General features: G+C 47.5%; 1 protein-coding gene across 15 annotated transcripts in view; it reads left to right on the top strand.

Moving 5' to 3' along the window:
* EHMT1 (euchromatic histone lysine methyltransferase 1) overlaps window positions 1-21,506 on the top strand; it is a 197,031-nt gene that overhangs the window by 115,238 nt on the left and 60,287 nt on the right. For 7 of the 15 annotated variants that reach the window (XM_070518202.1, XM_070518210.1, XM_070518206.1 and 4 more), the window contains 6 exons: window positions 5,388-5,565; window positions 9,355-9,512; window positions 9,851-10,039; window positions 15,314-15,391; window positions 17,353-17,473; window positions 21,080-21,211. In XM_070518202.1, the coding sequence (XP_070374303.1) occupies window positions 5,388-5,565; window positions 9,355-9,512; window positions 9,851-10,039; window positions 15,314-15,391; window positions 17,353-17,473; window positions 21,080-21,211 (856 nt within the window). The remainder of the gene's footprint in view (window positions 1-5,387; window positions 5,566-9,354; window positions 9,513-9,850; window positions 10,040-15,313; window positions 15,392-17,352; window positions 17,474-21,079; window positions 21,212-21,506) is intronic. The other 8 variants (XM_014828101.3, XM_070518209.1, XM_070518207.1 and 5 more) reach the window with 2 other exon arrangements.

The following is a 21,506-nucleotide window of genomic DNA, read 5'->3' as shown; positions in this document are numbered from 1 at the left end:
TGGGACCACCAGTATATGTGTGGTCCGTCATTGACCGAAATGTCGTTGTGCAGCCTGTGACTGTATGTGTTTTGTGAGCTTTGAGAGTCCTGGATATGTGAACTCTTTGTCAGGTGTTGGTTTGCAAATATTTCCTCCTGGTTTGTAGCTTGTCTTCCTTCTCTCAAGAGGGTCTTGCACAGAGCAGAAGTTCTTCATTTTGATGAAGTCTAGTTTATCTAAATTTTTTTCTTTTATGGCTTATGCTTTTGGTATCATGTCTAAGAATTCCTTACTTAGGCCTAGATCTTGAGAGTTTCTCTCCTTTTATTTATTTATTTTTTAAAGATTTTACTTTTCCTTCTTCTCCCCAAACCCCCTGGTACATAGTTGTATCTATTTTTAGTTGTGGGTCCTTCTAGTTGTGGCATATGGGATGCTACCTCAGCATGGCTTAATGAGCGGTGCTAGGTCCGCACCCAGGATCCGACCTTGTGAAACCCCGGGCCACCAAAGCGGAGTGGGTGAACTTAACCACTTGGCCATGGGGCTGGCCCCTGTCCTTTTAAAAAAGATTTCTTAAGTTTTATATGAACTTTATGTGATTTTGAGTTAATTTTTAATTGGATGTGAGGTTTAGGGTGAAATTCATTTTTGATCCCACTATTATCTATTTTAAATTGCATGTGAGAAATTTTTCGTTATTTATTGATCTCCTTGAAATTTAGACTTTTGTTTCATTACTGCTACTTCCAAGATTTTATTCTAATATATTTTTCTTCTTAAGGATCTTTTATTGTTACCCTGTCATATTCCCATAGGGGAAAAAAGCAATTTGAAATTTAATTTCAAGAAGTTTCTCTGACCATCAGGCTTGGTTAAGTGTTGGCTTTGTCCCGGGTTGAGTCGTTATCAGCAGTCATTACTAGCAGTGTGCAGTCAGCTGCACACACACGATCTTGTGGGAAATTACTGAGCGTTCTCAGGGTGGTCAGCTGCGCGGAAGGGTTTTGAGGCTTCAGAAACTGATTTCCTCAAGACTGTCTTGCCTGCTACACACCTTGGAGCTGTGGGGTCCCTGTGGGAGGAGGGAGGAAATAGTCACGCTGCAAGAAAAGACCGAACCAGGACAGGCAGAGTCCTCAAGGGTCCCTTTGGTGTGGTGCCCTCCTCGCTCCGGGAGCCGCGCAGTGCCTGCGGCCAGAGCCTTCTGGCCTCCCCTCGGGGTTCTCCTCTCCAAACCTAGTCCAGCCTTGTTTGGTTTTCTTAGGAAACCATGTTTCGTTGGAAATTGTGTTTTAAAACCAGTTGTTCCCATGATAAAATCAGTGTCGTAGGCTTATAGTTAGTGATAGCTATTTCCTTTTAAGAGCTTCAAGTGAAGGTGTTCCTGCAGCGGCACAGTCTGCCGTCCCTTGGCAGTGCAGGGCGGCTTGCTCCCCTGCACCCAGTGTTGGTCCTGCAAAAGCACCAGCATGGGTGTATGCATCCACTGTTTGGGCAAAGAAGGTGGAAGCTTCTGGAAAGGAACCTTTTTTGTCTGCATTGAATGCTTGTTACTGTGGTTCCTGTTGAGGCCCTTTCCCTGATTGCACTGTGCACACTCCAGGGGTGTCAGCGCGCCCCTTTCCCGTCTGTTGCCACATTCCCCTCTTCTCCTTCCACACATACCCACCGGTATTCTCTAGGTTCCCAGGAAAAGTCGAGGCCCCATTCTTGTGCTCTCGGTCCCGCCCGGAGAGGCAGTTCCTAGTACAGTAGTTGTACGCATCCTCGTCCTGTTGCACCTGGAATTAAGTGCTGAAAGGAGAAGTAGGCTGGGCCAGGAGAACTCACGTTGAGTGGATACACTGAATGGGTCTGGCTGCCATTTCAGGGAGTGGGTACTGGGCAGAGGCCTGACAGTCACCAGAGTGGGGAGGGGAGAGCTGCTGTGCGGAGTGCTGGGGGCAGGGAGGGCCCGTGAGGGCCAGGCGCTGTCGGCTGCGGGTGCCTCAGTCGTGGGTGGTGATGTGGGCACCGCCTCTGCAGCTGCGACACTGCAGTGCTGCCGGTGCCCCTCCGTCCGTGTGGGGGGTGGCCGAGGCTCTGCCGACGAGCCTCCCTCAAGGCATGGGCGCACTGTGAAGTCAGAGGCCAGCGTCTCTGCCTCTGTGAGGAGCAGATCTTGTCTCTCATCTTTTTGCCTTGTCAGATAATAGAGCCCTAACAAAATCAAGAATCTTCACCCAAGTTCTTAATTTTCTTTTTTAGATTTTCAAAACTAACGTCTTGAGTCAAAGGATGGATTTTATACCAAGTGGGAATTAGCCTTATGTGGCTCTTTCCTTCTCAGGTTTTATTTTCACCCCTCATTTATGTATACTTTAAAATCCGATTTTGTATTGGTCCACGGGCGCTGGCTGAGGTTGATAGCCACTGTGGGTTGCACAGTCTGCTTGGTGGTCTGTAGGAGGCATCAGGGAGCAATGTCTGATTCCTGGGTTCAAACAGTGACTTCATTAGAGACAAACCTGGCATATTTGAGAAAGACTGAAGAATTTTACAGAGCTAATGAGTTACATTTAAACAGTGCTGTTTGTGCCAGGGTCAGTTAATTGTGGAGGTGTAGGGAGCAGTTGTATTTGAGCTGTGCTTGGAGGAGGCAAGAGAGCCTCAGTTGTTAGAGGGAGAAAAGGAAGGGCACTCCAGGGTGGAGCCATGTTCAGAGCCCACGAGTTCAGGGCCAGAGACATCCAGTTGCCACAGGCAGGCGGCCCCTGAGCTGAGGATGGGTGGGCCCACTGGAAGAAGCGAAGAGAAACTGCTGCAGCTGCACGAGCTTGTATCCTGGGTGGGTACACAGGTGGCCTGTGGTGGGAGCCAGCGTCTCCCTAATGTTGGCCCAGGGCATGGGGATGCCTTTTTCTTTATTGTCATAAAACACACGTGACATAAAATGTACCATCTTAACCATCTGAAGTGTTCACTTCTGTGGCACGTTCTCATTGTTATGCAACCATCACCATCCATCTTCAGGACTTTCTCATCTTCCCAAACTGAAACTCTGTCCCCATGAAACACCGTCTCACCGTTGCCCTCCCCCAACCCCTGATACCACCATCCTATTTTCTGTTTCTGGATCTGACTCCTCTAGATGACTCATTTAAGTGGAGTCCTATGGGACTTGTCCATTTGTGTCTGGCTTATATCGTTCAGCATGATGTCCTCCAGGTTATAGCGTGTCAGGATTTCCTCCCTTTTTAAAGCTGCATAATATTCCATTGCACATTTACCACATTTTGTTTATCCATTCATCTGTCCATGGACACTTGGGTTCCTTTCACCCCTTGGCTATTGTGAATAATACTGCTGTGAACTGTTGTGTACAAATAGCTCTCTTTTTTTTTTCAAAGATTTTATTTATTTTTTTTCCTTTTTCTCCCCAAAGCCCCCCAGTACATAGTTGTATATTTTTAGTTGTGAGTCCTTCTAGTTGTGGCATGTGGGATGTTGCCTCAACATGGCTTGATGAGCGCTGTCATATCCGCGTCCAGGATCCAAACCAGTGAAACCCTGGGCTGCCAAAGCAGAGTGCGTGAACTTAACCACTTAGCCACGGGGCCAGCCCCACAAATAGCTCTTTGAGACTCTGCTTTCACTTCTTCTAGATGTATCCAGAAGTGGAATTACTAGATCATGTGGTAATTCTGTGTTTGGCTTTTTGAGGAACCGCTGTCCTATTTTCCACAGTGGCTGCACCATTTTGCATTCTCACCACAGTTCACAAGGGCTCCAGTTTCTCCACATCCTTGCCAACATTTGTTGTTTTCTATTTTTTTTTAATTTTATTTTTCCTTTTTCTCCCCAAAGCCCCCCAATACATAGTTGCATATTTTTAGTGTGTGTCCTTCTAGTTGTGGCATGTGGGATGCTGCCTCAGCATGGCTTGATGAGTGGTGCCAAGTCCATGCCCAGGATCTGAACCTGCGAAACCCTGGGCTGCCAAAGCAGAGTGCACAAACTTAACCACTTGGCCACCGGGCCAGCCCCCTCTTTTTTTTTTTTTTTAATTGAGGTATAGTTGACAATTTTCTAGTTTATTTTTTTTTGATAGTAGTCATCCTAATGGATGTGAACTGATACCTCATTGTGGTTTTGATTTGCATTTTCCTGATTATTAGCGATGTTGAGCATCTTTTTATGTGCTTTTTAGCCACTTGTATATCTTCTTTGGAAAAATGTTGAGATCCTCTGCCCATTTTTTAATTGGGTTGCTTGTTTTGTTGTTTGAGTCATAGAGTTCTTTATATATTCTGGATATTAATCCCTTATCAGATATATGATTTGCAAATATTTTCTCCCATTCTATGTAGGTTGCCTTTTCATTCTATTGATTGTGTCTTTTGATGCACAGAAATTTTTAATGTTGATATAGTCTTAACTTATCTGTTTTTTCTTTTGCTGCCTATGCTTTTGGTGTCATATCCAAGAATTCATTGCCAGATCCAATGTTGTGAAGCTTCCCCCTATGTTTTCTTCTAAGAGTTTTATGTCTTTGATCCATTCTGAGTTAAGTTTTATATATAATGTGAGGTAAGGGTCCAACTCCATTCTTTTGTGTGTGGATATCCAGTTTTCCTAGCACCATTTTTTGAAGGATGCCAGTTTCTTCACTGTTTATTGCACCTGCTGTGTGCACAGTACAATTTGATTAAATTGAATTTGATTTGAGACCTAACTATGTGAAGGCTTTAAGGAAGTAGCTGGAGGGGAGAGGGTTGGTGGTGCCTGGGCATCTGGAAGAAAGCAGGGCCCTGAATTGGCCCTAGGGGTTTCATGTCGATATTACAGGCTGCTGGAGTCTTGGGAGGCTGAGACTGAAGACAGACGGCAAAACTGTGAGCAAAAGACAGTTTTAAAAGTGTAGTGTGATTATCTGTCGTGGCGTGTCTCCCATTTGGGGGATGTCGCAGAGTGTGGCTGTGATAAACTGTGAAAGCGCTTTCCGAGAGGTTTCCGTGCTGCCCGTTTTGAGTGTTTTTAACTTAGTAATATTTTATTACCTAAGTCATGGGTTGGCAAACTCTGTCTGTAAAGGACCAGGTAGAAACTGTTTCAGGTTTTGTGTGTCACATATGTCGCTGCTGCTGCTTCCTTCTTCTTCTTCTTCCTTTTGCAAATGTAAACACCAGTCTTTGCTTGTGGATGCTGACCCCTGTCTTCAAGGGGGAGCTGGGCGCACGTGCTTCCGTGCCAGGTGCTTCTGTGGTGACAGCACGCTTTCGAACTTTCTCCTCCTCTCGTGGCAAGTCATCTTTCGGTTGAGGGGAGTTCCTGGGGAAAGGAGCTGTGTTTTGTAGGGCATGTTGTTTCAATGACCATCCGCTTGTGCGTAATTATAGTGATTAATTGTGTTTGTTTTGAAGCATGCAGCCAGTAAGGATCCCAGAGAAGTTCGAGAAGCTCGAGATGAGGAGCCAAAAGAGGACATCAACAAAAACATTTCTGATTTTGGACGACAGCAGCTTTTACCCCCCTTCCCGCCCCTTCATCAGTCGCTACCTCAAAACCAATGCTACGTGGCCACCACAAAGTCACAGACAGGTAAAAGGAGGCACGGCAGCTGTCCTTGCTCTCTGAGTGTGTGTTAGGGCCTGCGCCTCGACAGATGGAGTCTGTCTGACAGGGTGTGTATGTACTCTCATGAGGGCCACTGGAGCCCCAACCTCCTCCGCTCACGCCCACCCGCAGAGGGGCGTCGACCTCTGCACTAGAGCCTCGTCTGAACCCTGTGTTGATTTCTTCGCTTATTGTCAGTCTCAGGGCGAAGGTTGTTTTCATTACTAAGATCTTACTGCCTTGGTCTAATTGGGTGAAAGACTGTCTGGGTTTCAAAATTCGCCCAGTTTACAAATCAGGTGCTGTTGGAGGAAACATCACGGTGCACTGGGGAGACCCGTGGTTTGGTTCCAGCTGTGTTACCAACCACGTCCCTGTGAGCTGCTCTCCTCTCTCTTCTGAGCTTGCTTCTGTTCCTGGTCAGTTGGGAGATTGGATGGACATTTGCCTCCTCACTGGATCCTTTTGCAGGAGGTGGGGGCTGCATGAGAGCCCCACAGGGAGAATACTGGTATGGGCTTGCCTAGAGTGAGGGGCCTCCCTCTCGAGACTCTAGGACACAATTTCTACAGAGATGAGATGCCTCCCTCCAGTACAGAAAGGCCCTTTGCACGAGGCCTTCACACATGTCAGGTGGGGGCTCACAGATGCAAGTGAGGTCAGCCTGGTGGTTGGTATGCTGGGGGCTGTCCATCTGAAAGGCTGGACCAGGGAGTGTAACCCCGTGATAAGTGCATGTCTTCTTCTGGACTCATAAATACTTTTTATTTGTAAGTAATTTCAGACTTCCAGAACAGTTGCACAAGTTCTGTGAGAATTCGTGTGTGTCTTCCCGCATTTTACCACATGTGTATAGCTTTGCCTGCCCTTAAAACTTTTTATTTCTGAAACTGGAAGGTAAATTGCAGGCATTGGGCCCTTTGACCTCTAAATACTTCAGTGTTGTTTCCTAAAAATAACAATGTAATGTTCCTAAAAATAAGGACATTCTCTTAGATAACTGCAGCACAGTTGTCAAAATCAGGAAATTAACTTTGTCGCAATACTGTTATCTAATCTTCATGCCTCGTTCAGCTTTGCCAGTTGCCCTATTAATGTCCTTTATAGCACAGGGAAGCATTTCTGGTCCAGGTTCCAGTCGAGGGTCCTACAGTCACTTAGTGCTGTGTCTCGTTAGCCTCTGTTAATCTGGAGCATTCCTCTGCGGGTTTGCTGCCATTTCCCCTGGTCAGTGTCAGGTCATGGAACGTCACTGAGGGGCGTGTCCTCACTGCATCTCCTCAGGGTGTATGTGGTGGCCATTTGTCCGTCCATGGCCAGGTCGGGTCTGCAGGTCCGTCGGTCACAAAGCTGCTATTCCCTAAATTGTGATCAGCGTGTGTCCTTTGCAGCTCTGCACATGTCCTGCTTCTCCTCAGATCCGACTGGTGGCTTCAGCATCTGAGGATGCCCGCCCAGACTGGTGGCTGCAGGGTGGGTTCCTGACTCCGTCACTCCCTCTTCATTTGTTAGTGGAGTTTCTGCTGGAAAGAAGTGCTTCACCTTCCCATCTGTGTATCTGTCTATCTATTTTTAAGTCTCCACTCATGGATCCTTGGTTGAGTCTCTGGGCTCTAATCGGTCACCATCTTATCCGCTTGTCCCACTTTGCCCCTCTGGCTGGTTCCCGAGTCCTCTGACGTGACCTCTTCACTTGATGAGGACTTTCTGACTCAGCCGGATGGTCCCAGCTCGTCTTGTCCTTCCCCGGTCTAGTCTGGAATTGGCTGTCTCTCCAGGAAGCCCTCGTTCTGTTTATTGGAGTGTGGTAGTTAGAAAACAAGATCAGTCTGCCTCCCCTGCCCCAGCCTTCTGCCTGTTTTGGCTCACTATTGCTTGTTTTAAACAGTCAAACCGGGTACTCTGCAGAACTCTCTGGAATTGCACCCATGTGTGTGAGGACTGGCAAGGATTGTCGAAGTCAGTGTTTCTGTTAATGTAAGATTTTCCCTATTTTAGCTTTATTATTTCATCTTTTTAGTATAAGTTGTCTTAAAAGAAGTGCTCAGTGTGTTTAGCAGTTTCCCATAATCAGCCCTTCCACATCCTTCTTCCTTTCCTCACCCGTAAGCTGGAAATGGCGCTAAGCTGGTGCATTACTTTGGGACAGTGTGTGAGTCAGCCTCACAGCATGGACGCACCTTCAGCAGCGCACTGACCTTGTTCTTTGCTTATGGATATGCCCTGAGCTGGGCTGCTCCTGTTGTTGTCACCTCCCAGGGAAGAAGCAGAAGTCACAATTTCTGCGCCTACAGAGGGGAGCGCCGTTGTGGCCCCCTCACCTCATTGCGTAGTTGCTAGTGTACCTTTCAGTATTGGGGGAAGGCAAGGGGTGTCTGGGCTGGGATCGGACACACGTAGTCTACTCAGTGTGGTGGATGTGGACACAGCCCTTTGTGACAGTGTCCAGGGAGCCAGAAATGGTTTGCCCACTTTGTTCTTCAGATCTCACTCCTTCCTCTGCCTGTTAGTGCTGTCTTCCCTGTAGGAGGGGTGCTTAAGCCGGTACAGTAGAAAGTTTGAGATTCCAGCTCATCTCTTGTCACTAATATTTTAAGTTACTGTGGTCATGATCTCAGAAGATTCTGTTCTCTTCCATCTTGCTGCACCACAAGCAGGAGCCGTGAGCAGAGTCACAGGTTGGTGACAAAGTGCATTTTACTCTCCCTCCTGTGACCACAGAGGACTCGTATCTCAGCTTGGCTCGCCTGTCCCTGCTGCCCAGTCACCTCATTCTAGCATGTGACGGACAAAGCCGTGCTTCCTCGTGATGAGGACATGTAGTGTCCTCGAAGCCATGTGCTCGTGGGGCTGTCAGCATGACCCATGCAGTGTTTACAGTCCATACTCATGCATTCTTTTTCTACATTTTGTGGAACTAAAACATAAAGTATTTTTTTCAGCCCGTTAATAGAGTTCCTCTATGTTAAAGCAGTGTTTTTCAGATTATTTTTAAGCCCTGAAATGCTTTTAAAAAATGAAGTATTGTAGAGAACCTCATTCTATAAAGCCAGTCAACCTGGAGGAGCTGCTTCATCCAGAACTGGGTCGGGTCCCCAAGCCCCCATCGGTCTCCTGCCACTGCCGCTTGTCTGAAAACGTGCTCCAAGACCCCCTGGGCCTTTGCTCCTCCCCATCCTCCCCTTCCTCGCCCTTGGGTACCTCGATAGTTCGCTGGGCCGTGGCTTCAAGGACTTCTTTCCTCTCAGTTGGAGGGCGGCTGAGTGAGGAGGCAGGTGATGGGGAAAGGGTCCTGGTGGTGGTGGACTGTGGTCACTGTTACGTGGTCCTGCTTTAGAGGTAGACATGTCCAGAGACCATGCGACTGACTTCTCGTTGTAGATAAGAGAAGAGGGTCTCAGGAAACTTGACGCAGCCCCATCCCAGGGATTGGCAGGGAGGCCTCTTCCTTCGCAGCACTGCTCGTGTTCAGAGGCAGGGGCTGGGTGTGCGAGGCATTCCAGGCCCTGCTGCTGAGGTGGTGGGTTCTCCTGCCTGTGGGGGCGTGATTCATGCTGCCATCTGTACAGCTTAGCGTTTCATTGTGAATAAAACAAATGATCTGTGAGGTATTTTCAGCTTTCCCTGTGCAATTTAGGACAAGTAAGAAATGGCTATCACTGTGTGGCATGCTATGACTTTGGTAATCAGATTTGTGAACTGTCACCTACCTTTAAAAACACTTGAATGTGTTTCTTTTCCTTTCTTGTCCCCTTTTGACTTTTTTTTTTTTAGCTTGCTTGCCTTTTGTTTTAGCAGCTGCAGTATCTCGGAAGAAAAAACGAAGAATGGGAACCTATAGCCTGGTTCCTAAGAAAAAGACCAAAGTATTAAAACAGAGGACGGTGATTGAGATGTTTAAGAGCATAACTCATTCCACTGTGGGTTCCAAGGTAAGAGGGACGCTTGTGTCATTTGTAGGTGTGCTTGGAAATAAAGAGTCTGTATCCAGGAACTCTTTGGCCAAAAGAGCACCATGTGAGGTTGCCAGTCATTTGGGTGACCTCGATCCCGTTTGAAGGAACCCAGGCCTAAAGTGCCTCTGCTCTAGGGTGCAGCCTCCTGTCCAGGTGGGTTGTTGGAGGCCTCCTCACCCCGCCCACTGCCTACTGGCACTCCCCCTGTGGCTGAGTCGCTGTGTCTAGTCCCGCAGGCCACGCCCTGGTGACGTTAGCAGGTTGTTCCTCATGCTGGGGTTCTGCATGATGGACGTACCCCTGCCATGTTCCAGGGCGAGAAGGACCTGGGCGACAGTGCCCTTCATGTGAACGGGGAGAGCTTGGAGATGGACTCGGAGGAGGAAGACTCGGAGGAACTTGATGAGGACGAAGATCAGGGAGCTGAGCAGGCCGCTGTGTTTCCCACGGAGGACAGCAGGACTTCCAAAGAGAGTGTGTTGGCAGCTGACCACGCCCAGAAGGTAGGCCTTTCTCACCTCCTTGGGTGAAGAGTGTTGCAGTGTGGACCGTCGGTGCGCAGTCTGGGCACTTCTAGGCTTTAATAAAGCCCCTACCTACTTCTGACTTGGATTTTTGTATTTTATTTCTCTTGAATTCTAGATTAGTTTATTTTGAATGTACAGCATTCGTTGAAGTTAACATCTTGAGCTTTTTTTAAGCTCTAGACTGATGAGAATCAATCGATGGCTGGCTGTGTGCCAGTCATGCTGCTCGTCCTCGGCCTGTGGGACGTACCTTGTTCTGTCCTGGGCACTCTCCTCAGGGGCAGGTCTCTTCCTCCTATAGGCAAGGAGCTGACCCTGGGGAAGCCTCTGTCCTCCTGGCTGGAGCAAGCACCCAGGCCTGCTGACTGGGCCTGTGGATGTGCAGTCTGTCGAGGCCTGGTGTATCCTGGATGGGGGCCGCTGAATACTTGATCCATGTCTGCCTGAGAACCAGCTCTGGGAGGTGGCAGTGCGGTGGCCTCTGCTGGCCAGGCACTGTCTGAAGGTGGTCCCAGGGCGTAGTACTGGGCTGGGGTCTCCAGGGCACGGGGTACAGGCCTGAGTAGAATGATGCTGACGTCTGGGCCTGTCTTGATGCTCTTTCAGTTCTGAGGGGGATAAATAGATGGGGAGTTGAGAATCATGCTGATATGGATACGTAGTTGCTGTTTTACTATTCGTAGCCTATATAGCAGACTTTTTTGAGAAAATTTTTATTATATCTAATGAGTTATTCTAAAACTAAGAGCAGGCAGAGAAGTTCCAGGTGAGTTGGTTAAATAGTGACTTGTTTGAAATGCATAATTTTGTTGATAAGCATTTTACACTTTGAGTCAGCTCTGTGCTCTGTAGGTATGGCCTTGGCATGTGTAAAGCATTTTCCTTCAACTTTCAGAGTTTGGGGATGTCTTTTCTTGTGTTGCTTAAATTTCACATTCATTTTTAGGCAATTAATGCCTCCTCTACTTATTTAGCAGGTTTCGGGGCAAATTTTAAAATATTGTCCCCAGCTCTTATGGTAATTGTTCAAAAGTAAATTGGTGGAAAGTGCTAATATTAGAGATGTAAAGGGAATTAAAAATTCATTTATTTTAAATATCATTTATTAGTTTTTTTCCCTTTCCTATAGAGAAGTATAAGGAAGGCAGCCCTCAGGGTCCTGACTCTCGTGGTGGCTTTTAAACGGTGGCTACAGTAGGCTTGGTGCCCTCACATCCTGTGACCAGGAGGAGTCTCATTCTCACCACGCCCCGCTGCCTCTTGTAGCTTTGCCCACGGCCGCAAACCTGCTGCCAGGCCTCCCTGTCTTTTTACGGGATGCGCGCTCCACTCCACGTGTTACTGTCCTCTGTTGTTTCCCGCAATACGTGGGGGCCTTCAGTGTCATGCTTCGTGGAGTGTGATTGTGGTCATGCATGTGATCTGCATTTAGAAGGTAGACTTCGGTGCTGGCAGGTCACCCGTGGGCTCTGCCTCCTCCTGTGGGAGCTGAGATGGCTTTCTCGCCTCTCCTGCAGTCTGCGCTCCTGGAACTCCAGTGTTTAACTGATGTTGTGAATGGAGCTGAGCAGCTTCTCACGTGTTCACTGGCTGTCAGTATTTGTTGTTCTTTGAGCGACCTGCTAAACATCCTCTGTCCGTTTTTCTCCTGGCTTGTGCATCTGTTAAGAAGGTGGTCTTTGGAGCTTTGTGTGAACGTTGAGTTGCTCTCGTGTGAGCTTTGGTTACCTCCCCAGCCTCGCCCGTGATGTCAGAACCCATGGGGACTAGTCTGTTTCTTGATGATTTCTGCATTCTCTGTTCTAATTATGGTAAACAGACCTTTCTTAGTAGTGATTTTGAATAAATTGATGTAAGCCATGTTCTAATACTTCACTGATTTCTTCTTTATGTATAGGTATTTGATTCATATAGAATTTATTTTGTGGTAAAACATGAGGTAGATACATTCAAAATGGGTGAATTTTATGATATATAAATTATATCTCAATGAAGCTTTTTAAACAAAATGTAAGGTCAGGGTACATGGCTTCCCTCAAAGTGGTTAGCCATATATGTCATCACCGTTTATTGACTGTTTCTTTCACCTACTGATTTATAATGTGACCTTTATTGTATACTGTGTGGCATACGGAGTTGAGTCTATTTCTGGGTTCTTTATTGTGATCAAAGATCTCTCATCTTCCAGAGAGAATCTAGACACTGCATAACTCTAAGCGATAGCACTGCATAACACCCTCAGCTCCTAGCCCGAGTCTGTAGCTGGGCCGGTGACCAGAATTGCGTCGTGTTGGGTCAGGGTCCGCTGCTTCCCCTGGCCTGCTGAGTGCCTGCCCACCCTGTGTGAGCTCGCCCTGGCTCACTCATGTTTCAGCTCCGACTCGAGTATGTGGGCAGTTGTCCCTTCTCTTTCTGATTTCCTCGGCTTTTCAACTTCCACCTTACTCTTTGTACCTGTTCTACATGCGGTTAGCGAGGACCCCTTATAAAGTAACTTTATTCCTTCCTTTACAGTCACTTTACAGGAGTTTTGGAAGGAACTGGAGTTAATTAAGTTGTTAATGTGCCTATTTTAATTGGTAGTTTCATTGCTCAATCTTTTTAAAATAAAAAATTACCCACTAAAATTTAAAGATAACCTACGTTAAATAAAGCTCATTAAAGATATCAGAATCCTACAAAAAAGGCTATAGTGAATGGTGAAAATTTTGAGGCATTTCTAATATCAGTGATGAAAACAGGGAGGATTCACTGCTCTCTCCTAACAGAAGCACTGCAGCTCTGTCGTTCCAGCTGTGACGCTGGACCAGAAGGAAACATTAACATTTAAAAGGACAGGGGAGAAGAGTTTGCTGAGAATGTAATCATCCATCTAAAAGAATTGGAGAAAACCAGCTGAAAAAAAGCCAGCTGAAGAGCTGCCTCAGCTCGGAAGCTGACTTCAGGCAGGGCGGCGTGGCCTGTCTCCTCCTCGCTGCAGCAGCCAGTCTGGGTGAAAGGTGGCGACAGCAGCGGCAGAAGCATCAGTAAATGCCTGGGGATGTTTTTTAACTTTTCTAAGTAGCAAATATCAAGATATGCAAACATAAGGAAAACAGTGAATAGTCAGCACATGGCCAATCTTGTTTATTTGTACACGGATTGTCTTGAGCAGAGATTTCAGTGTGGATGTTTAAAAGATAAGTACTCTTTGAAAAATAAAACCATAGTATCACACGTAAACATTAGCTGTAATTCTTTAATATCACTGGAGTATTGTGCAATAAATTTAACCAGAAATGTCTGAGAGGAAAACTGTAAAACTTTGCTGAAAGAGGTTAAAAAAAGACAGAAGTTCATGGAAAGACCCATTATTTGTCTGAATGAGAAGATCTCTTATTTTATTCCCCCCGTGTTATCCGTAATTCAGAACAGTCCTCCTCAGAATCCTGACAGGACTTTCTGTGGAGCAGCTGACAGGGGGCTTGTTCACAGCGAGAGCAGGGAGGGAGGACCGCAGTGCTAGTCCTGGAGTGTGAGTGCAGCGGGTGTGTGCAGGAACAGGAAAGCAGTGGGAGTGGAATAGGGACCCGCGCACACCCGTTTGGACAAAGATGGGGTTTATTGTAAGAAAGGGGTTTTCAGTTAGTAGTCAGGGGATCATGAACTTTTCAATTGATGTTATTGGGACAACTGACTGATCTTTTGGGGGAAAATAGAGGTCAACTCTTGCATCACAGTGTCTAACAAGTGAAAACTGCATTCTGGAGTTAGATGGGATGATGGTTGTACAAATCTGAGGTACTAAAAACCACTGGAGTGTGTACTCTAAATGGATGAGTTTTAGGGTAGATAAATTATATCTCAGTAAAACTGTTATTTAAAAAAGTAAATTCCAGAAGATTTAAAGCGTCAACACAAAAGATTTAACTGTGGAAGAAAATGATGGAAATTATTTCTCAAATCTCAAATGAAGAAGGCCTTCCAGTGCAGGACACAAACCCAGAAGCCACGAAGGGAAAGATGGACACATTTGACTTGTCCAGATGAAAATCTCACAGTTTTATTTGAGAAGAAATACCAGAAGCAAAGCTTAAAGAACTTGATTGGGAAAATATTTATAACAGTTAACAGACGAAGAATTACTATCCTGTATGTGTGTAGATTCTTCTACAGATTAATAAGAAGCACAGATCTACTAGAAATATGGACTGAGGATATGGTCAAGGCAGACGTAGTGGAAGAAGTAGAGAAGTGCGCTGAAGTTATGGAGCACACGGTTCCTCATGTACGTGGGGAATGAAGACCCAGGCACGCACGCGGCACCTTTGGAAGGCTGGTCGTGCTTTTGTGGGCGTGCTGGTGGCAGCATTCCTGGAACTCCACGTCTAGAGAATCCTATACAGAGAGTAGCGTGTCTCTCCGTTGTCCCGGAGAGTCTTGGCTTGTCTAGGGGGAAGTGCAGGGGGTGTTCATCGGCCATGGAAGAAGTTACTGTGTGCAGCCTCACAGTGTGGATGACCACATCCCTGCCTCAAGGAGTGGTGGGAAAGGGCAAATGGCACTCACGTATGTTTTAGGATCTTTTGCAGTGGAAATGTCTTCATGTGTCACCTGCATGGATAGAAAAGATAAATACAAAAGAAAAAATAAGGTACTTCTGTTGTTCATATGGAAAGAATTCCAAAAAGTACTTTTGATTGGCAGAGAATAACATTCATAGAAGTGTGTTGGTGTCCTGCCGTCTGTACAGACAGAAGCATGCTCTCGCGTCCAGGCAGACACTGGCTGGAAGCACCATGAGCAGCAGCCATAGGATGGCCCTGGGGCTGGCGGGGGGTGGGTAGGGTTTGCATTTTATATTATTTTGTGGGCTCGGAAAATCTTTTTACTGTGTGTGTTTTGTTACTTTTTAATTGCATTCTACCACATGTAAAATGCATCAAGTGCACTAAATCTTGAGCATACAATTGACGACCTCTTAGACTCCAGAGGAGCTGCCTCCCAGATCACTTATAGATCAGTAGTGCAGATCTGTATGTCCAGGCAGTATAGAAATACAGCAGAGGAGCAGCCGCCTGGGATGGGGGCTCTCGAGGGGAGCAGAAGGGGCCTAGAGCGGGTGCTAGAGACAGCGTCCAGCGTATGCACATGCATCTCCAGCGTTCACTGCCAGTGTGTTTGGTAAAATGTATTTTTGATTGAATCACCTGCCACTGAAGGGTCTCATTAGTTTTTGTTTTCTTTTTGGCTTGTTGTGCGGCTCGTCAGTTGGATGGCGAGTCTGAAGAGGAGCAGGAGTCGGCCGGCACCGGGGAGGAAGAGGAGGATGGAGACGAGTCTGATCTGGTAAGCCCAGCGCTGCATTCTACTTCATTGTTTGATAACAAAGGAAATAGAGGAGACGCCGTGGACCGACTAGTACCTCACTCAGCTGTCATTCATTGCGAGATAGTGTGTGTTTGGAAGCCAGGGCCATGACTATGGCCAGGCAGATCTGGTCCTGGCCCTTGGAAAGGAGCGTGAGGGACACCTGTGCAGAGAGCCGAGGACGATGGGGCCGGGCTGGGCAGGGCAGGCGAAGAGGCTGTCGCAGTGGGTGATGGGGACTCAAGTCGAGGGGGGGCCATTGCCTGCCGTGTGTGGTTGGATGGGACAGGAGCTGGTGACAGGGACGGCAGTCATGATTCTGTCCCTGTGATTGATGTGCAAGGGAAGGAAGGAATTGAGGTGTCTGAGGTAGAACTGGCAGGACCTTTGGTGGGCTGGACATCACATGGAGGTGAGGGACAGGAGTGAGCACAAGGCTATTATCACTAGTGGGCAGCCAGGTGGAGGTGTCATGGAGGCAGAGGCCAGAGGCCAGGGCCGGGGGTCCAGGCCAGGGAATGGGAGAAATGGCTGAAGAGCACAAGGCTCCAGGATGGAGCCTGTGGAAATGCCCCACAGGTAAAGCATTAAGTAGAGAAGGATGAGTAGGCTCTGAGACTGGAAAGGGGGTGTTCGTGCTGTGGGAAGAAAGCTCAGAGAGTCAGGGGCCACGTGAACTGAGAAACTCTGTTAAGAGGGAGGAAGTGGTCTATGGCGTCAGCTTGCCGTGTGGGCCAAAAACGGGACTGTTGGGTTTGGTAGTAGACTGTCACTTCTTTGGGACAGTGGAATGCAGTGACAGTGAGGTTTGGGTGCAGGGCTTACAGAAGTTCCACCTGAATTTTTGCTGTAAAGGGGAGCACAGGGGGCCGGCCCCATGGCTGAGTGGTTAAGTTCGTGTGCTCTGCTTTGGCGGCCCAGGGTTTTGACGGTTCAAATCCTGGGCGCGGACATGGCACCACTCATCAGGCCATGCTGAGGTGGCATCCCACATGCCACAACTGGAAGGACCCGCAACTAAAAATACACAAGTCTGTACCAGGGAGCTTTTGGGAGAAAAAGGAAAAATAAAATCTTAAAAAGAAAGGGGGTAGCACAGGACTGAGGCAGGTGGAGTGGAGTGCAGGCTGCAGTGGGCTGTTTCCTTGGAGGGAGCCTGATGCTCACTGCTGGACGACCGCCAGAGCCACCTGCCCTGCCAGATGACTACAGGCTGACCGAGTGCCCAACGCGAGGGCTCGTCCCAGGCGGTCGGGAAGGCCAGTGCCTGCGCTGGTGCCTCTTTCTGTGTGGTGAACACATTCTTTTAACTTTGTGTTTATATCCATCGTAAGCAGGAGTCCTGAGATCCTTGTGTTAGACTAATTGGAAGGGGCTGGTGGCCCATGCTGTGTGTCTGTAATGTGTGGCAGTCAGACACCTTTCTACGCCTAGACTTTAGAAACAGATGCTTAAAAAATCTTGAAATGTTATAAATTGATTACAACCTCTTTCGTTGTCCTTCACATAGATAATTAATATGACGTAGATTCTGAAGCAAATTGAGCCATTAGTTCTTCCTTTTCTCATGAGCAAAACGAATGGATGCATCTGATTAGGAGTGGATTCTCTCCCCACTGAGCTTATTTATTTAGTCCCGAGTAGAACTTTCTCATTTATTCTTTCTTGTGCCAAACTCCAATAAGATATATAAGTTCCTTTTTAGTTTTCTTGCCCCTTTTTTGGCGTGTAAAGTAACTGAGCTTAGAGTGATGTTTAGGAAAAAGCATGGCTATCTTTAAGAATGTGACTGAGAAAAATGTCTAAAAGTAAATTAATCTTCTAGTGGAAGAAACAGGATATAGTAGGTATTTTACTTTGCAAGAAAAGAAAGCTCGTAGTCCTTGTTGCTTTCTGGAGCCCCTGTGCTTTGCTTTTCTGTCCCTGCCCTTGGTCCTCAGAGCTCTGAGTCCAGCATCAAGAAGAAGTTCCTCAAGAGGAAGGGGAAGCCTGACAGCCCCTGGGTCAAGCCGGCGAGGAAGAGGCGGCGGAGGAGCAAGAAGAAGCAAGGCAGTGGGCCAGGTACACGTGATGCGCACACGCGGGCCCGGGTGCCCTGTGGTTGTGGGCTGATAGGACTCCGTTTGAAAAGAGGGCTCCGCTGTGTAAGCACCCCGGAGAGGGGCTGGCCCGGTGGCGCAGCGGTTAATTCTGCACGTTCCGCTTCTCGGTGGCCCTGGGTTCGCCGGTTCAGATCCCGGGTGTGGACATGGCACCGCTTGGCAAGCCATGCTCTGGTAGGTGTCCCACGTGTAAAGTGGAGGAAGATGGGCACAGATGTTAGCTCAGGGCCAGTCTTCCTCAAAAAAAATAAAAGTATAATAAAAAAGAAAAAAAGCCTGGAGAATGTGTGGAATGGCTTTGTTGGAGATGCTCAGGTTACCCTGAAGGGCTTTGCTTCTGCCACACCTGTGGTGCTGGCCTCATTGCTCTTTGCTGAGGGGTCGTTCATCGCTCCTCGTTTGGCTGGGCCTCTGCGGCCTGCATGGATGTTTCCTCGTGGCTGTAGCTGCCCTCAGTGTCCTGTGTGGGCAGTCTCCTCGGTCCAGGTGGTACCTTTCGGCACTTCGGTCCGTTTCCCCTGTCCTAGAAGTAGTTTTGTAAAGGGGATGCAGGGAGGGAAGTGACTGTCAAACCCAGAAGGTGAGCAGGGGTCGCTTTTACAGCTTTGTTGCAGAAGACTTGGTGTGTGATAAACTGTATGTAATTCAGGCATATGGTTGGTGAGTTTTAACCCATGTGTGACTGTGAGACTTCCACCACAGTCAGTTGTGAATGCCCCAGCACCGGCAGGGTCCTGTCCCCCGCCACCCCTTGGTGAGCTACCCTCGCCCCAGCCCTCCTCCCTCCCCAGGCACGTCTGCACCGCGCTCTGCCTCTGCACCTTGTTAGCACTCGTAGAACTTCATAGGAATGGGTCACTGGATAGGTGCCCTCTCTCTGCCTGCTTCTTTGCGCAGAGCTGTTGGAGAGCCATCTGCATTGTAGTGCGTAGTGCGTGTGGATAGTTGGCCTCAGCGTGTGCAGGATGTGACTGTCCGTGGTTTGTTTATCCTTTGCCTGTCGATGGACATTGGCCTGTTTTCAGTTTTTGGTTACTACAGATGAAACTGCTATGAATGTCTGTGTACAAGTCTTTATTGAATGGATGGTAAGTATTTAGGAGTGGAATGGCTGAGTTGCATGCTGCATGTCTGACTTCTTAGGAAACTGCCAAACTGTTTTCCAAAATACTTGTCCTCTTAACATTCCCATACAGCACATAAGTGCTCCAGTCCCTCTGTGTCCTTGCTGACACTTGTGGTCAGTCTCTGGAGTTTCAGCACTGCTGGGGGTGTGTAGTGGTGTCTGCTGTAAGTTCGCTTTGAGCTTCCCTAACGAGGAATGAGATTGCACATCTCAGCTCTTGTATAGCTTCCTTAAAGTGTTTGTATCTTTTTCTCATTTTTAAGTCTGATTGTAAGTCTTCTCATTGAGTTAGAAGAATTCTTTCAATATTCCTAGATGTAGGTCTTTTGTCAGATACATGTTTTGCAAATGTGTGCACCTAGTAAAAGTTTTAAAAATTTTGTTGAAGTCAATGAATTATTTTAAAATTCACGCTTTTGGGGGGGGCGGGGCGCGGCAGCCTAGTGACGTACCAGTTAAATTCTTGCTTTCCACTTTGGCAGCCCAGAGTTTGCCAGTTTGGATCCTGGGTGTGGACCTACACACTGCTTATTGAGCCATGCTGTGGCAGGCGTGCCACATAGAAAGTAGAGGAAGATGGGCACGGATGTTAGCTCAGGGCCAGTCTTCATCAGCAAAAAGAGGAGGATTGGTGGTGGATGTTAGCTCAGGGATAATCTTCCTCAAAAAAAGCAAAAATCATGCTTTTTGTGATCTCAGAAATCTTTAACTCAGGCCATGAAGATTCTGTCCTGGTTTTCTTCATGAAGTTTTACAGTTTTGGCACTTACCCATGGGTCTCTGATCCATTTCCAGTTAGTTTTTGTGTTAGGTGGGGTCAGGCTTGCCTTTTCAGGTGTGAATAGCCAGTTGATCTGTGCTATTGGTTGAACTGACTTTTCTCCATTTCGCCCTTCAAACCTTTATCGATACTCAGTGTGTGGGCTGTTTCTGGACTTTCTAGTCTGTCTCCTTTATTTGTTTATCCTTACACCAGCACCACAAAGCTGCAGGCCTTTGTTCATTTTTCACAATTAGTTTAGCTGTTCTTCTCGATTCCGCTGATATAGAAGTAGTTTGCTAGATGGATGTCGGGGAGGCAAAGCTGTCCCCTGAATTGTGGAGGGCTGCAGGAGGCCTGTGTGTGAGTCGCAGTTTCAGACTGGAGGTAGGTGGCAGGTGGGGCTCGCTGACTCTCCAGGCGCACGGGAGCTCCTGTGAACTTCGTCTCCATCTCCTTCACTTAGGTTTCCTTTTCTCTTTACCTCGATGCTCACCTGAGATCAGAATACTTGATGTAGCTTTTATTGTTGGCTCACAAAAGCATTTGTAGATCCAAGACTAAGTTGTTTTGGGGTAGAGGTTTCATCTTTGCCTTCTTGTGCATAATGTGTAAAATGTGTGCTTAAATATTTATCCGCAGAGGGGTGTGAATTTTATTTTTTTTCTGTAGTGTTTAAAATTGCACAAAGATCTCTCGTGTTCTTCAAATTGGTGGTGATGATTTCTTACAGCTGGTTGGCTCCTTTCTGTCTGTCTAAGATCTAGGTGCAGAATATGGTATGAATTCAAAGACTTTGGATACCATGAGTTTCTGTATTATGGCTTACTTATTTCCGATCATTGAAATAATATCAATGACTAGTATTTAGAAGCTTGGCTATGAAATATGGGCATTTGTGCTTTGCTGGTGTTGGATGTTATCCCATGTATATGCACACTTTTCACAGGCTTCCTCAGTAAAATGCCCTTACAATAATAGATGCCCAGGTGGGCCCTCCTGGGACGTGTGGACAGGCTGGCCTCGGGCTCAGTAGGCCTGAGTCTTGCAGCCCCCACTACACAGCTCCTTTTTTGCACACACGCCTTCTCTTTGGCATGTGCAGATTGTGTTGCTCTCTGGTGAGTGATGCACCTGGTAACCCACCTGTGTCCGACGGGTGGCGCCTCCTTGCAGTGCTGCGTCCTTTCCCTGTGAAGCCTGAATCCCCGGTGCCTGTGAGGTTGGGCAGATTTCCTAGCAACAATGCACGTGTCTTTAGCAACTTTACATCAGGTGGTCTTTCAAACCTGCAGGTCAGACTTTTCTGTTTTATTTTTAAAGTAATATTCACAGAACATAACACATACCAAGTTTTTATCCATTTCCTTGATTATTTGATCAGCTTTTGTCTAGCTGTGTAGTTACAGAGAAGGATGTTTTCACATCTAAGTACCTTTGTTTCTCTTGACACACTCCTCCTTCCTCCCGTGAATATTACATAGAAATGGGGGAATTAGCAAAATGATGCACAGGAAAGAAAATGATGGTGAAGTTGTAGCGACCTGGATGACAGTGACCTTTTAGTTTGCTGTTGGAATGAGTTGATCAGCATTCCCCGTGGGCCCGGCCCCCATGCATCCTGCTGGGGAGGCCTGGCCCCTGGTGCAGAGTTTCACGTGCGTGCCCCTTGAATACAGGTTCTGAAGCATACACGTCGTCATCAGGAAGCACAGAGCAGACGGCGCCAGGAGACAGTACGGGGTACATGGAAGTTTCTCTGGATTCCCTGGATCTCCGTGTCAAGGGGACACTGCCCTCACAAGCAGAAGGTGAATGTGGGGCTGTGACCAGGCCAGGTGCCATCTTGCTCATTGTTTCCTTGGCGGCTCCTGCGTATCAGTGGGATGCCCCCTGGTGGGTGGTGATGGAAGGTTTGAGTAAATGCATCCCTGCAAGGTGGCCAAGTGGACTCGACACAAGGTGTGTGTGCCTGTCACCACAGAGTTCAAGTGAGGGAACCCTCAGGGATGAAGCAGCAGACCTATCCCCAAGGGTCAGATTGTTGGTGGTCGTGCATCATTCCCCATAAGTCAGACACGTTTTTGTGTGGAATTCCTGGTAAAA

Source organism: Equus asinus, chromosome 10 (assembly GCF_041296235.1).
Source record: "Equus asinus isolate D_3611 breed Donkey chromosome 10, EquAss-T2T_v2, whole genome shotgun sequence".
Lineage (NCBI taxonomy): Eukaryota > Metazoa > Chordata > Mammalia > Perissodactyla > Equidae > Equus > Equus asinus.
This window is presented reverse-complemented; position numbering and strand designations above follow the sequence as displayed.